Source organism: Seriola dumerili, unplaced genomic scaffold, assembly GCF_002260705.1.
Source record: "Seriola dumerili isolate Sdu_G_001 unplaced genomic scaffold, Sdu_1.0 BDQW01000226.1, whole genome shotgun sequence".
In the NCBI taxonomy this organism is placed as follows: domain Eukaryota; kingdom Metazoa; phylum Chordata; class Actinopteri; order Carangiformes; family Carangidae; genus Seriola; species Seriola dumerili.
Genome location: NW_019174481.1, coordinates 1,714,926 through 1,732,493, shown reverse-complemented (window position 1 = coordinate 1,732,493; position 17,568 = coordinate 1,714,926). Strand labels below are relative to the sequence as shown.

The window sequence follows — 17,568 nt, the reverse complement described above, 5'->3', positions numbered from 1 at the left end:
TTATACATTAGTCTCCAGCCCGTTCATATCAATGGAACAGTGGTCCTTGTCCCTGTGCTCTCTCTTGTGATGAGAGGAGTGTGCGTGCTTCTTCTTCTCTATCGGCCGAACCCCCTCCTCCAGCTGGATCAGGCGAGCCACGTCCGGGGAGAGGTGGTCCTGTTTGCTGCCCGGGGGAGGCGGCTGGTAGCAGCCGTTCTTCTGGTTCTGGTAGTTTATCATCTGCTGGATGCTTATCATGGGTTTAGTCTCGCAGATCAGAGGCACCTGGTGGATGCAACGAAGAAGAAGACGGGGAGGAGAGAGAGTCAATTAGTGTCTTTATTAAGAAGGTATTGCTCATAAGTGCCACGAAACTAGAGACATATAAATTCTGAATATGTGTTGTACACAGAAAGCTATTATCCAAGGTTGGATAACGGCTTCTCTGGCTCCACCAACAGTTCAAAAATAATAATAATGGCAAGAAAGTAAATCAAGCCATTTCCCAATTCATTTAAAACAGCTGTACAGCTGTTTCATGTAAAGACAAATATTGATAATCAATAAATTAATGATCTGCAGCCTCAGAATCCATTGATCTGGCCTTGGATGCTCTCACCTGCTCCCCCTCTTTGACAAAATCTTTTCTGCAGATATGAGCCATGATGCCTGTGGCCAGGGCGTCACCCATCACATTGACCATGGTCCTGAATCGATCCCTAAATGATAAAACCAAAAGTCATTCACAGTGTTAGTGAAGCCGTCATTCAGGTGTAATATTTCAAATATGTAAAGTATGTTGTCAGGTGCCGTTTCCGTATATTTTGCTGATTGCATCTATTTATTAATTCCTGGAAAGAAGCTATTGATTCAACTTCACTGGAAAACAGTAAAATGTCATGAACATTTCCTGAGTTGGAAGCTTTGATTGTGTTCAAGCTACTCACTGTGGAAAGATTAACCCTTACTTACAGAGCCCAATCAACAGCAATGATGAGAGTGATGTCATCGGTGGGCAGACCCACTGAGGTCAGCACGATCACCATGGTTACGAGTCCGGCCTGCGGGATTCCTGCTGCACCGATACTGGCTGCAGTGGCAGTGATGCTGGGGGGGAACAGACAGAGGAGCAGAGTGTGATTATTTTATAACATACAGGAACAAGTCCTCATCAAAGGTGTACGTGATCTGACTGAAGTGAGGGAAAGTACAGATTTGTCTGTGACGGGTAGAAAATAAAAGGATATAGTGAATGTAAGGAAACTGGTAGAAAGTCATTATTACAGTAATCAAATACAATTTTGAGGTACTTTACTTGAGTACTTTCATTTTTTTGCTCCTTCATGCCTCACAATATTTATGGTTTTTACTCCACTACATTTACACGACAGCTACAATTAATTGCATATTAAAGTTTTTTCATACAATACACACGATCAGCCTGCAACACGGGTTCCCAACAGCTTTTGTGACTGATCTTCTACAATGCTGAGACCTTGTGATGCTCAGGTAGCGTCCACATACAGATTTGCTGGAAGGTGGTGATGACGAACCGGTAACCTTCATACTGGTGACCTACGTTAGTTCAAAATCAGTAGGTTATATTTTTATTGAGGGGTGTTTTGCTAGAATCGCCCACTTAATAACTACCAGCCTGTCGACCTTTCTAGAGCTGTAGCAGTTTACACTGAAAACTGGCACTTTGTGAAACAGCGGGCCCTTGATTTCACACAGAAACAATCGCGGGCTCCTCATTTCCAGCCAGTGACTGTGAATTTTTTTCTGCTGAAATAAAAAACTGTTGCAGATTTTGTCAGCTGTAGTTAGCATAAGCAAGCTGTTGACAACTCTCTCTCTCCAGCTGACGTTGTTGTGTTTCCAGTTGACTCACTTTAACATTAGAACCATGAAAAGGAGGTATTTTTCTGCTGTAACCTGTTGCCCCACAAATTAATGGCGTTAACAACATACCCCTTGCTTGGTAACGCTCAGTGAAGAAAGCTAGTTAGCTGGGCATGCTTGCATTTCCAGCTTATATTAAAATGGATAAAAACACTGTTCAATTAATTGCTTACTCTTTTCTTCTTGTATTTATGGTTTTGAAAATATCTTCTATAATATTTAGATACTGAAAATCATTCGTCCTACAGCTCCATAGACACTTTTTTTACTTCAAGTACATGATACCTCTGCACTTTTACTTAAGTAAAATTTTCATTGCATTTAATTTTTACATTGTATTATAGCTTTTAATTAAGCGAAGAGTCGTAATGCTTCTTTCTGTGCTGCAAATGTCCTCGGTGGCGGGGCGGGGCTGGGGTGGGGGGTGGTGCTAGCATGCAGATGGAGCAGCTCCATGGTCAGCAGCCAAACGGCACGGGAACAGGACGCAGAGAGGGAAAAATTATTATAATTCTGGCGTGACAAGGGAGATGAGTAATACAGGTCATATGGGTTTTACCGCCAAGGGATTATGAGGGAATGGGCACAGACTGCAGCCATGAGTAGAGGTCTGCTTAATGTTATTACAGTAGGACATGTCATCAAATCAGAGGAGGAAAAGGACTTTTTTTCTAGACCTGGGTGGGCTTGTGTACCTGTGGTTGAAAGCTACAGGGTGGTGGTGTTGGTGGCTGTTGGTGTTTTTGTCTGTCCGTCAGTCAGTCAGTCTGTCTGTGTGTCTGTCTGTGTCCCTGGGGCTTCCAGACTGATTTAGCAGAAATCAGATCAGACTAAGAAGCTCATATGAAGCGTAATCTGTGTGACATTTACATATATGTGTATCTAGTAAATCCCATAATATTTTTTATTAATTCAGAATTAAACTAAATGTGTGACGTTAGATTAATTCACACGTTGCACTCAGAACACCACCAGTATGCCCACACCATTTTTTGACCCAGATGAAATTTGCTTACGTCGTCACACATTGGGAAGTTTTTTCCTCATTTGCAACAATTCAGATATTCAGATAAAAACCAGCCCGAAGAGCTGATAATGATTTCAGAAAAATCCATTTATTCACGTTCTTGCTAAGAGTGAGATGAGAAAATTTAAACCACTCTCATGTGAGGGGCAAACAGATATCCTGGGTACGTCCAACCTCCACCTATCGCTACCTTAGATTGTCAGTCGCCAGTGGAAACTCATGGAAATTAGCTCAGTACATAAGCATAAGTGTTTCATGAATAAATTAAAGTAATAATAAAATGCACAAAAATATTCACTTTTTTTATGTAAATTTAAAAAATGAGATGTGTTTATAAACACTGTGTTGATAAATGAGCTGGAAGGTGGATTTTGTTATCTTTGGACACAGTCAGGTTAACTGTTTCCTCCAGCTATGTTTGCTCTGACTGAAGGAAACAAAAATACACCTTAAAATCTCACTAATTAAAATGTTACATCTTATTTGTTTCATCTGTACAAAAACAAGAGCCAAGTGAGCTGTTTCCCCCCGTTTCCCCCTGTTTCCAGTCTTTATGCTAAGATAAGCTAAACTAAGCGAAATGTATGCAAATGTGAGAGTGGTGTCAATCTTCTCATGTAACTCTTGACAAGAATGTGATTAAGTATTTTTTTTAACTGTTCCTATAAAAGCGTATTTCAGTGATTAAATGTTGGTTTGTTGGCATTTTGGTGAAGGTGAGAGATTCACAAGAAACAGTTTAATAAATGAAAGAAAGAACAAGCTATCCTGATGTTTAGTTTCAAGTGAAGGGCAAATATTCTTTCAGGTTTTTGAAACCTCAGTCAAGATCTACAGAAGACATTATACAACTGTTTACAGGCTGAATCGTACACCGTGTGACCAGGACTGCCCCTCTAAGCCCTGTGCTTCTATTTCACCGTTTTTATAACCCATCCAATAAAATCAATAAATTGTAGTAACTGCTGTTAAATAAAAAGCTTTAGGGAGCTTCACAGATGTGTGATTAAGGAGTTGGGAAAAACGTCTTACATTTTTGACCTCCATCATCAGCTGACGTTTAATAGCTCCCAATTTCCCATCAAAAGTCCGTTTATATGAGCTTACTCCAGTCTAAATTTAGTTGCCCGTACCTGATTGTTATAATCTGCCCAAAGTCAAGCTCATAATTATTCACTTGGGCGATGAAGATGGCTGCCACGGCCTCGTAGAGCGCGGTGCCGTCCATGTTGATTGTGGCCCCGACAGGCAGCACGAAGCGGATGATGCGTCTGTCGATGTGGTTGTTCTCGAGGAGGCACTTGAAGGTGATAGGCAGAGTGGCAGAGCTGCAGCAGAAAAAGATAATGATAACAGCTTTTCAGACTCGCCACTAATCGAACCAGGAAACGTCTCTCACAGAAGCAGCGATTATGTGTTAAATAATTGTTGTACGTCAAACTCTTTAGTTACATTATTCCAAGTAGCTATTTTCTCTGTGGGGAGACCTTTTCTCACTTTTGAGACAAAGTAAAGAAAAAACCCAGAGTGCTCTGAAACTGCCTCTAATTGGTGTTTATCCATTTGTCAGTGTATTTAATCACTAGGTTGGTTGCATTGGCATTGTATCTGCCAAAGCTGTTGATATTGAAACCGAAAAGCAAAAAGTACGTGATTAAAATGTTTCTCCCTTTTGTAATTCTGGAAAACTGTTGATCTCAGGGTTGATTTACATGTAGAAGAACATATGTGAGAAAGCTGAAAAATTACACACAAAAGCTCAAGAGCCTTCATGTACCCTGCTTTGTTCATGTTTTTCATTATTTGAGCAAAGCTGTTTAGTTGATACCTGATTGCTGCAAAAAGATTACTTTATTTTATTTAGTTCAGTGCCTCAATTATCCAGCACCCATAATCAAAAAAAACAACAACAAAACAAAACTAAAAAAAACACTGAATAGTTTTATATTTCCAGATTCCTTCGACACTGCACTGAACGACGTCTGAATATTTCTCATCAGTCAGAGAGCTTTCGAAGAGGAGGTATAACAAGGTGAGGTCTGACTGTCACCGCACTGCACTCAGTAGTAATGCTGTTCACCCCTCTGAAAGGCCACAAGATGTAGTGTTGTTTGAAAAGACCAATACGTGTCCAACTAAAACATAAAAGACAGCCTTGGGGTGGAGTATAGGTTGAAAGGGTTGAACCCCACAAACATCCATTTCATTCAAGGTGAATTCCATTATCTGCTCCATTTACACTAGAAATACATTACAACAGCTCATCTGCTCTGACATCGGCACTCTCCCAGTTGGTTGTTATTTTTGTTGAACCGTCAAATGAATCTTATTATTGTTATTATTTTCACTCATCCAATAAGAGTCTCAGGTGACAGCATGCGATGTCCTACATTTCTATCCTAGAGATAAACAAAGCAAAATGTTGGGAACTTGATTAAATGGGTTTATTCTCCTGAAGAAATTCAGCGAAACACACATTCACAGCCGCCAAAATTTGTAAATGAATATGAATATGAGCAAATGTAAATTGTGAAAAGTCAGATCTTTCAATTTTACCTGGACGACGTGGCCAACGAGATGAGCAGGGCCTGCAGAATGCCTCTGATGTAAACGATGGGGCTCTTCTTCGTGATGAAGAAATACATGGCCGGGAGGATGAAGAGGCCGTGCAACACCAAACCCATTACCACCGTGATGGCGTAAAAGCCCAGCTTCTTCCCCATGGCAGAGGGGTCGTCCATCTCCAAGATCTTTCCGGCAACCAGGAACACGATCCCGAAGGGGAAATACCTGGGAGGGAAAGGAGGGAGGAGGGAAGGAAGAGAGAGTTAGTTTTTCTGGGTATCAGCTTCAACATAAGCTTTTTTCCCAGAATGTTATTTCTCTTTATTTGGTCAAGTCGGTTATCATGCATCTGTTATTCAGAAACAGCTCATCACGTCAGCAGTACAGAAACTAGAGTAGGAAGTGTAATGTTTTCTAGGGTGTTAAAATGGAAAAAAAAAAACAGATTGAAAAAGTCCTGATGTGGTTCCATCTGAGGTTTTGATCACTGTGATCAATAACAGCAAAACTGCTCGCAAATGTTGTTACGGTACTAAGAAGCAAGACTAAGACTTTCCAGCCATGCTAGCAGCTCTATGAGGCTGTACTGAAGCACTGTGGTGCTTTGAGCTAAATGCTAACATCAGCATGCTAATGCTCTGACAATGACAATATTAACATGATGATGTTTAACAGGTGCCATGTTTACCAAGTTCATTATCCTAAGTTAGCATGTTAGCATGCTAGCATTTGGGGCTCATAGAAGTGTCATTAGTTTTGCAGGCATTTGTTCATAAACAAAAGTGTTGGAAAAAAATACAAATTTTGACCTGATGATGATGCTAGATGATAAAGTGAAGGGATCATCAAAGTACGTTTCTTCCTCAGGGCAACATGAATGTTTTTACCAAGTTTCCAAAATCTATTATTAGTTGTGACATTTTCACTCAAACAAAAAGTGTCAGCCTCATGCTGGTGCTGCAGAAAAATTCAGAGGATCGCTGAAGTCGTAAGGGATTCATCCTCTGGGGGCCCATGAATTCATGTTAGCTTGGCTAAAATCAAGAACTCCCTCATGCTGATCTGGAGAAATTGATCATTATCACCAGTATCAGCAAAACTGCTCTCAAATGTTGTTACTTTATTTAATGTTTACATCCAAGATACATCTCTTACCAGATGACGATGGCAACAATCTTCAGAACGGCCTCATTCAAACTCTGGCAGAAGTTCACCAAAGCACTTCCATTGGGTCCCATTCTTCCCAACATTATTCCTGGATTGAAGAAAAAAAACAACAACAAATGTTGCTCATATGAACTGATTGGACTTAAAAACACATTGCATAACTTGCCTCATGCAACATGTTATTCAAGCATCCATGGAATGAAAATGCTTTCAGCAAATGTAAAATGATGAGAATGACGTCATTTCTTTTTTCTCTGCTTTCCTCGTGGGAGCATTTAAAATAAATTATGCAGAGATGTGATCGAGCCAATACTTCATTTAGACAATTTACATGGTTAATGCGTTTGCGCTGTGCATGTTACTGTGTGAAGGTGTGCGTGCACGAGCCATGCCAGTCACTCACCCATGGTTGCAGAGAAAATAACAATCCCCAGCACATTCATGCCTTCGCTGGTACCAGGTGATGTTTTCATGATGACGTCAGGCGGCGGTGTGAGATCCAGGGAGAAGTTCTGGACGTCTGTGCCGTTGTCATCCTGGATGCCGTAGATGTAGACCCTGCGCGTGGTGGTCTCGTCCAGGAGCTGAGCCACCGTTGGTTTGGGGATGAGTTCTGGGACTCTCTGGGTTCGATACTTAAAAACACAAAATAAAACAAAACAGAGCATCAGCATTGTAAACATAAAACTAAACCGGCAGATTGTCTCATGATAATGTCACACCTGTGTGGGGCTCATATCAGAGGTGTTAATGTTTAAATAGAAGAAACACATTACAGTTGTGAGCTGACAAGTCATTTTAACGCCAACATCTCCAGCTGTTTCTATGGTATTTATGATAACGATGAAATATAGTACTCCACAAGGGTCACAGGCCACATATGTATTTTCCTATATGCCAATATATAATTTCAATGTTCATCTAAAACCATGAGTTGCATGGTAAAGAACACCACTCTCACGTCTGCATGCTACATACGAAGCTACAGCCACAGACAGTCAGTGTAGCTTAGTGTAAAGACTGGAAACGGGGGAAACTAACCGTATCAACTCATACGTCTCAGACTCTCCGCAAGAAAGCGAACAAGCAAGTATTTCCTAAATATTCCTAAAGTATTGCTTTAACTTCAATTCCAAAATATCGGTGCTGTTTGTTTTTGGGTTTTTAACATGTTGTCCTACTTTTTCCTTTTAAGTGAATCTTTACCTTCATCATTTCAGCTTACCTGTTGAAATGTAGCTTGAACCAGGTTGGCTGGAAACATGTTGCTGGGGAAGAGAATTTTGAGAAAAGATTAAGTCCTTCAATGGATGGCAGATGTGGCAATACTGTAAAAATTATATATAGTTTTAGAATAAAACTAATGTTCAAAATGTCCTTCACACAGTGCGTGGTCACGCTGAAGAACACAATGTCTTCATTCAACATAAAGAAAGATGTTTTCCTGTATCTCTCTTAGTTTTAGATCGGTTTTAAAAACAAAATTATTGATGTTAACATGAAACCACACCAGATATAATATGTTAAATTATACTGCAAGACAATAGTGAATTTATAAAATATTTGCAGGAGCTGCATNGAAACCACACCAGATATAATATGTTAAATTATACTGCAAGTAGTACTGCAGGTATTGATTTTCTTCACATCCTATAATTGGATTCATTAGCATTCCTTATGAAATGAAAATTATCCCCTGTTTGCAATTTTACTAAATTTTTTTCTGCATGGATCTTGGGTGATGAAAGTCCTCACAATCTTCATTATTTCCATCTGAAAACTGCTCAGACAGGAGAAAAGTAATACACTAACAGCTATAAAAAAAAAAGTGCTCTGCCTGCCAGGGGTAGTTATAGCAGAGGGGACTGGCGCTCAATGGGTAAGGAGCAGAGACGGATGAAACCTCAGGACGGAGGAGTAGGTAGAATAAAGGAAAAGGGACAAAGGTAGTAGAAAGGGGGAAATAAATGAATGTATATATAAATACATGGAATGGAAAATGGATGCCCAACAACCATCAAAACCTTCAAGCTTTCAGATCAAAGTTTGCTCATCTGATTTAACAAAGATAAAATGGCATCGGTTGGTTAGTGGTCAAATACACCCCAGGTTGGCTTCTTTAGTGATAACGTTACTTTTCTTTGTTGAGTTTACGTGTTTTCCACATGAAATGCAAGTTTGCCTATAGACTCTAAATTGCTTGTAGGTGTGAATATGAACAGTTTTCTGTCTCCATGTGTCAGTGTGGTGAATCACTGGTGAGCTGTACTGGGTGCACTCCGGCTCTTGCCCAGTGTAAGTTGGGACATGCTCCAGCCCTTCGTAAACCCTGCACAGTATGGATAATGTATGAAATATATGGGTGGATATATGTACTTGAATTGCTGTAATTTCTCAGTCGAGATAATTAAATGGGAGGCGCACTGCTACACAGACTATACAGACTTGTAGTACTGTCACATGGCAGAGGAACCTGGAACAATCCTTTCTTAGATAAAAAGTAAAGGACTTGAATATTTTTTATGCTGCTTGGTTGGAGACTGTGGCTCAGATGTTGAATTGCACTTGAGCGAGCCTGAGAGCTACATTTCAAAGCTCTTTGTGCCATAGATAAATACAAGCTATTTTCTAATAATACTGGATTTATGCCTTTAAATGAGATTATGAAGTGTTCTACAATACAGACTGAAACCAATATACATAATATCCTAATACGACAAGAGTAGAAAGAAGCATACATAAGATATATAAAACTCTAATGGTAATTAAAATAAAAAACTAAAATTGGAATATTATTAAAGTTTTAGAAAAGGATTTGTTTTTTAAAGTTTTTAACCTTGACTGAACTTAAAAAATTAAAGTTAAATCTACATAATTCAATTAATCCATCTGAAAAAGATTTTTTAAAGTCGAGACAAACCTTTTTTATGTTTAACAATCTATTATATTTTATATTTACCACCATTGTCATCACTTTGGACTTAAAATATTAACTTTTAATGGCCTGATCAAGTCTAAAACAGTAGGGATAATATGAAGCTCCTTCTGTTTGTAGTGCAGGCTGCCTCCATTTAACTACAGGCTACAGAGTGATGTACATCATGTAGCATTCTTCATGCAGAGAAGTGTCTGTTAATCACATCAAAGTCAGCAAAGCTTTAGTGCTGGCTGTAAACGCCACATCACATCAGAGCTCAAATCACAATAAGAATTCAAACAGCACATTTCAGATGCAGGGAGATTAAGAGGCATATTGTATTTTACAGCATTAAACAGAGTGACGTTAAAGAAACATATGGCAAACATATACACTTATGGTGCAACTCACTATAGTAGGTGTATTCTGCATGGATTTGACCACTTAGCCACTCAGCAGGCTGCTCTATGTCTAAGACAGAGCAAAGCAGGCTAATGAACCACTCCGATCCCAGAGCCCCTAATAAATCCAAGTATGCACATATTCATACATACTGTGCTCATTATACATACTTATCACCCCCCCCCCCCCCCACACACACACACACACACACACACGACCGCAGACAGTGGGGCCCATTTGTGAGTGTACCGATATAGTATCCCTGCATGATAGATGAAGGCTGTAAAGAAGCTTTGCGAGATAAATCCAAAGCACAGCTGTGCTCTGTAAAACACACAAACACACACACACACACACGCATACAAACACATGCGCTGAGATCCCGTGAACGACGGAGCTTCACCACATGATCAGTACATAGTTGGATTTCATGGGCTTGGCCAGTTTATTACTCCATTTTTTTTTTTTTTTACATTTTGGTTGAAAGTGACTCACTCAAATACAGTTTATTTCCACTATGATTTCATTTTGTTATTAAAAGTCTCAGATATATTAAAAATGATATCAGACTCCAAACAATATGAAAACATTACTTTTAAAGGATCAAGTGTGAATTATTTTGAAATTTAAAATTGTGTCAGTTTCTATTGTTCACTGTGTATTTGTGATAAAATACCGTTCTGAACTTAAACATTCTGCGACTGGAGTCGGAGCCTCAGCGGCTCTCTGCACCGCAGACCGCTGACTTTATCCCACTGACCGACTGTCACACTGACACAGTGGCTCTCAGGGCCTTCGCCGTCGTGTTTCTCACTGCGGGGCTGACCCAGGCTCACCTCTAACACACCACCTCCATCCTTCAGCAGCGCTAATTAGCTTAGCACAATAACCCCCTGGCACACGAGGCTCCAGGCTTTACGCTCTGACCTCAGGTGCTTCCCTGACTTCAGTCCTCATGAAACCCTGCACGCAGAGCAAGAAATGTGCATATCAGAGGACACACACTCTCTCTCTCTCTCTCTCTCACTTGTCTCCGAGGTTAGAAGCAAATGTAGGTGATTTTTGTTAATGTCCAACAGTCAGGAGCTTTTGTGTTGTGTTTACATTGTGTATCTTGTACTGATGTCCATTAACATGCATTGTTCCAAATCCAATAAAACAAACAGATAAATTAATTAACAGCGGCCCCCTAATGTTTTTAAATCATGCCATCCCTTCATTACATTTTCTATTTGTGGCAGCCTCCATTGATTTCTGTTATAAGAATTTATCTTATCAATAAAGCAACATAAATAATGAGTGATGTCGACTGGCACCACTGCTGTGCATTTCACATATTTTAAACAAGGGTGATGTCCGTCTTTATTGCCTGTGCTTTTGAAAAAGTAATATAAAGAAATACAGTTCATGTAAATGTAGTGAAACAGAAAGAAATGAGAATTATCTTGCAACACCCTGTTGTCTGTTATTATGGCACCACAGGCAGACTGTCCACAAGAAGCCCAGAGCTATGAATGTACTGTATATTCATTCAAGTCATGGTGTCTGTCTCCCTTGTTGTCTTCTGTATCCACATGCGCAAAGGCAGTGACGTTGCTTAGGTGCAAAAGCACATCTGGGCCACCTATCATTTCCTATAAGGATGATGATGATGATGATGATGATGATGTATATGTAGGAGAAAGATGACAGCCTCTTACCGAATGAGATCCAGCAGAGCGTCAGCAGAGCTGGTCATGGGCTTCTTGCTTTCCTCAGAATCCTCCTTCTGCGCGGCTCCACCTGGGTGGATGATGTACACCATGATGATGCCCACTACCACGGCAACAAAGGTGGTCCAGAGGTAGTAGGAGATGGTCATGATGCCCAGCCGGCTGGAGCACTTGGCGTCCAGGGCAGCTAGACCTGACATCAAACTGAGGAATAGAAAGATAAACAGACAGGGAGAGAAAAGTCCATGTTAGATACTGAGAAGAGAAGAGAGAGAGAGAGAGAGAATTGTTTTTGTTCTGCATCACTTTTCAGAAGTGGACACTGAATTTCAGTTTCCCTGCAGAGGGAGACTGAACCCAGTCCGTGCATTTACAAAGAAACAAAGGGCAATAAATGACACAGGTTAATGAATATACTACTAAATTACAGGTTCCCAAAGGTTACATGCAATTTCATGACTCTTCTGTCAGTTTAGGATATAATTTGCTTTGAAAAATGTATGAAACAAATCTCCAATTCGCCTAGTTAAAACATCTGCCTGTGCCTCTTTCATTTGGTTCTCTTATTTTACTTGTGAAATTAAAAAGCAGCCATACAGAGCTTTGCTCACCACCCACCCCGCCCACCCTTCTATCAGGAGTACCTGGGTGAAGGGAATAAACAAGGGCAATCACAAACATTATAAGCAGAAGACTGTCATTTGCATTTAAATGGGCAGCTTTGTACAGTGTTCGTGTTGCGATTAGGGTTTTCACCGCACTGACATGATGACATTCACTGTACATTTTCAAAAAAAAAGAAAGAAAAAAGCTTTTCATCAACACTGTTTGCAGCTGCTGTAGAAAATGCAAGAAACACAGGCGGGTGTCATCTGTGGGAAGTGTGGAGGATGTTAAAATGGTGGCGCAGCAGGAGGGAGAAGTCAGTGAAAGCAGGAGGGGAGATGGAGTTGGAGGGTTCTTTACTCTGTCTCTTGAGCTGGAGTGACAAGATTTTCTCCATGTCCAAAATGTAATCTGGCTTGACTTGGCAGCAGTTGGAGTCGCTGAGTCTACTGTCTTTGCTCATCCTCATCCTGACATTTCTCCCTTTATCATCTCTGAAATGTTTGACAGGAAGTCTCTGTGTGTCCTGTAAATATAACTAAAGACTTCAAAAAATATGTAATCTCATGTTTTTAAGCTAGTCTGAGACTGAAAGATGCAAAAAAAAAGAAGTGGGGTCTCAAGACCACAGGTGTGTGTGTGTGTGCGTCTGTGTGCGTGCGTGCGTGCGTGCGTGTGTGTATAATCTGAAAGCATTTGATTTATCCAGTGTGTGAGTACAAGTATGAAATTGGTTGAAAGCGTCTATAAGTGTAGCAGCAGTATAAGTACAGTACAGATTACACGACTGTTTACGTCAGAAGCGCATTTCTCAGCGCATTTTTATTTGAACTGTAGATATATTATTAATGGCTTGGAGAAAAGAGGTGGCTGGGCGTCGGCGCGTGGGGGCACGTTACGTTACGTTACGTTACGTTACCCTATTACCGAGAGAGAAAGCGGAGAGACCAAATAAGAGTGTGTACGCTCCCATGTGTCTCTCCCTAGTGGCGAAAGGATCATTTTTTATAGTGTTGACATGTCCAGTACTACTCTGCCCGCGATATTCAGTGGGCCGCATAACACGGAAGTAACCCGGAAGCTCTGTGATAGGATTCCTAAATCTGCGTGCTGCTTGCCGTAGCGTCGACTGCTAATTGAAGAATTAAATGGCGCAAAAACGCGTTTTAGAATTGTTTTTTTTTTGTTGGGGAAACCACCAGCTAAAGGGAGTCCAGCTGAAGTCCAGCCTGCTCAGGACAGCAGCTCGACCAGCACTCCGTCGCCTTCGTTTGGTTTTACTTTAGTGTCCGAGAGGAGACCGTGGCCGACAGCACCGAGAGGACTATCAACCCGAGCACCGCCACCACTAAGGGGCCTGCTGCTACCAGGAGTCAGGCTAGGACTGACTTGGCGGCATTTGAGGAGCCACCCAACTTCAGTTTTCCTGCCACACGTTTTGGGGAAAGAAACTTCCGGCCGCGCATTTACACCAACTTGGTTTGCTAAATTGAAGTGGCTTCATGAGGTGGCGGAGAGTGATCAGGTTGTGTGTTTTGCTTGTATGAACACAGCGGGGGAAAAAAAACAAACTGATCCATCTTATTCATGGGAAGCAAGGGAATTGCCTTCAGGGTTGACACTATTCGTGATGGAGTACTTGTATGGACTCATGTCCACACTGACATTTGAACTCATTGACATCCAAACCCAACGCCCCAGAGCAAGGCCACCTTTGGATCATTGTCACTACTGGAGCACATTGTCTGCAGCTCAAGGTAAGATATTCGGTTTATTACAAGCTGCCGCCGAGCAGTTTAATAGTCCGTTGTCAACACATTTTAACATCACACTGATATTCATTTGTGGAAAAATATGCATATTCGGATATGGTCTTGTTTGCTGTGCGCAATGAACTTTTGGACCTGTTACAATAGAGGCATACATTTGATGATGCAGTATTGTAAGCTGGTGTCTTCAATAACTTAAAACGTCACAATAATATACATTTTGTTGAAAACAATGTGCATATTTGGATATGTACGTGTGTTGTTGCAAAGCTATGGCATTATTGTGGTTCTGTGTTTTAAAGACCTTGTTGTTGTTGTATGTTTTGGTCTGTGTTGTAGTAGCATTGTTGTAGGCCCATGTTGTATTTGTATGGAGAGACACCGAATATATATTTTTTTTTTTTACAAATTGTCTCGTTTTGCTGCCTCTCTCCGTCATTGACTCAGAAGATAATTTACAGCCATAAAAAGCAGCAGGATAAGAAACTGAACCAAATGACGTGGTCTGTCTGTCTGTCTGTCTGTCGATCTCTTCGCTCTTCAGTCACAACAGCTCCTACACAACAAGCGGCTTCATTACAATCAGCTGATCGGAGTGTCACATGTGCGCGCTCATGTGTTGAAGCATCGGTTTATATACGTTAGACTGTGACCAGCAAATTAAATTTAGTATTAATTTAATACTACAAATAATAAGTTACCACATTAATGGGAAAATAAGTCAAATATCACCTTGACATTTGCGAAGACATGAGCAATCGGCGATCGTTCTGATGATCGTCGATCACCGATATCATCGTCCATCGGCACAACGTAGGCGGCCACACAATTCACTTGAAAGTTGAATTTAACTTAAAGCAAGACTGTGTAACCTTTTGCTAAACCTTTGGGCAGCTACAGGATAATGGTAAAGGCTAAAACACAGTGTAACAGTGGCATGAGTAGAGAGAAGTCATAGTGTATTGAACTGAGCAGTGGTGTGTTTGTGGATTATACAATCAACTTTGATTTCTTCTTTAAAAAGTACCATAGTTTCACTTTAAAGGTTTGTTAAACAAATAAGCTCCACCAGTATTTGCTCTCTTGCAGAGAATATGAATAAGTCACTGTTTACTGAGCAGACACCAGAGGTCAATGTAACGTCAGAAAGACGATGCACTGTAATGACTCTGATGTCAGAGACAGGGGGAAATGAAAATTGAGTTGACGTCAAAACCGACACAGGCTCATTCACATTGTGACGTTTAGCAGACGATGGGTTTTGCTCNAGAAGTCATAGTGTATTGAACTGAGCAGTGGTGTGTTTGTGGATTATACAATCAACTTTGATTTCTTCTTTAAAAAGTACCATAGTTTCACTTTAAAGGTTTGTTAAACAAATAAGCTCCACCAGTATTTGCTCTCTTGCAGAGAATATGAATAAGTCACCGTTTACTGAGCAGACACCAGAGGTCAATGTAACGACTCTGATGTCAGAGGCAGTGGGAAATGAAAATTGAGTTGACGTCAAAACCAACACTGGCTCACTGACATTGTGACGTTTAGCAGAGGATGGGTTTTGCTTACAACAAGACTGTCAGTATTTTATGTCAAGATGTTGTTGGCGTTAGACATTAGGAATCATGGATTGTATTAAAATACATCCATGTTAGCGATACGTTGGATTTTGTTAACTGAACAACACAACTTAAAACCGCCAAAATGTCAGCTGTCGTCAGTATTCTATCAAGCTGTCAAATTAATGTTGGCATTAGATGTTGTTCTGACATAGAATATGGCTGATGTCACAACCTACATTCAACCAAATATCAGCATCTAATAGTTTTGTCACGATATTAGAATTTCAATCTCGATTCCGATACCCAGGAAACAAATAATTGTGTTATCCTGTTAAATTAACACTGCGTGTCCTCAATGCAAACAGGCTATTTCTGTGCATGTGAATGAACATGTGAACGCTAACCAGCCTGGTAAAATTACAGGTTCATATTTACTATCAGTATATTCGTCATATTAGATATCCAGCTGGATAAAATGTTCAATGACACGTGCAACTATTTGCCTCATGTAACCTGAATCTGGATCTGGCAACTTGGTCACATCTGGTTTGTTGTCAAGTAAGAAGTGATTTCACTATATGACAGATGTTACAGCTATTACTGTGATTGCTACTACTTCTCCTCCCACTCAGAAAATAAGGTGAAGCCCCGTGCTGGCAGGTATCTATCCAACTAAATCTCCTGCTGCTGCAGGGATGATGATCTGCCGCTGAGCCTGCACTTCCTGTAGCAGGACAAAAGGACATACTGAGATTTATCACTCCTTCTGCTTTCCAGTTAAATCTTACTCCTACATGCACATTGGCTCATACCTGTTGTTTATCTCTTTTAAAAGAAAAAGCACAATTAAACAGAGCCAATGAAGTGTCTCCGTTCACAGATTCTTATCATCCTTCATAACCCACTCTTCACACAATGTACTTTTTCACTTCCCTCAAGTAGTGACCCTGACCTCCGCATTCTTGAGGGCTTTCTGTTAAGATATTGTTTTTCAATATCTCAAGGACATTTTGACCCCACTTATCACTGCAGCTGGATTGTGTCTTCACGTATCTTCAAGATGAAAATATTTAGTGTTTTGACGGAATTAGAAAGAAGTGACGTCTTAATAGGTGAAGTACCTAAAGTCACTTGACACACACTTGATCATTGTATTAGACGACTCCCATGAATGACCACATGGTGCATCATTTGAATGTATTTAGCATTAAATTGCTGCCTCTGACACATGAAGATGTGTCTATGTGAATATAAATGGCACCATTACTGAGCCAGTAAGTATGAAGCCAGCGTAAGTTTGCTTAACATGGCCAGAATGTAATCACCAACCATCATGATTTAAATTCTTATCACAGCTATTACAGACTGCCACAAATGGACCGATGTGCAAGTCGTAATTATACTATCCGCTATGTTGTTCCCCATCTATTCAACACAGCCAAAGGTGCTCCCCTGCCTGTTTGTTGCTTAAACAGGGTGTTGTGATGTGACTGGAATCACATTAACGGAGAGATACGCAGCCTGTGTGAATAAACCTTGAAGCCTTTGGTGCAACAACAAGTGCAGCAGCAGAAGTGATAACTAAGGGGCCTGTCCTACGCCGGTCAGGGATTAGAAGACCTCCGGCGGGAAAATCAGAACACCATAAGTAGAAAGTCAATTTGAGGTGGATTGATGGCACAGCAAAACGTCAATCTTCTGGGTAGTGACAGTTTCAACTGAACTGTGTATGTATGTCCAGATGTTTGGTACAGAATTGACATCAATGCTTTTTTTTTTTTTTTTTTAATATTTTTTCTCCATCTTTTTGGGAAACNATAAGTAGAAAGTCAATTTGAGGTGGATTGATGGCACAGCAAAACGTCAATCTTCTGGGTAGTGACAGTTTCAACTGAACTGTGTATGTATGTCCAGATGTTTGGTACAGAATTGACATCAATGCTTTTTTTTTTTTTTTTTT

General features: G+C 40.5%; 1 protein-coding gene across 1 annotated transcript in view; it reads right to left on the bottom strand.

The window, feature by feature from the left end:
• The window catches only part of slc1a7 (solute carrier family 1 member 7), a 45,912-nt gene continuing 28,344 nt past the window's right edge, over positions 1–17,568 (bottom strand). The window contains exons 3-11 of the mRNA XM_022755059.1: positions 11,663–11,878; positions 7,869–7,911; positions 7,047–7,278; positions 6,632–6,731; positions 5,468–5,701; positions 4,045–4,239; positions 955–1,089; positions 602–701; positions 1–267 (exon numbers count right to left, since the gene is read on the bottom strand). Coding sequence (XP_022610780.1) covers positions 1–267; positions 602–701; positions 955–1,089; positions 4,045–4,239; positions 5,468–5,701; positions 6,632–6,731; positions 7,047–7,278; positions 7,869–7,911; positions 11,663–11,878 — 1,522 coding nt within the window. The remainder of the gene's footprint in view (positions 268–601; positions 702–954; positions 1,090–4,044; positions 4,240–5,467; positions 5,702–6,631; positions 6,732–7,046; positions 7,279–7,868; positions 7,912–11,662; positions 11,879–17,568) is intronic.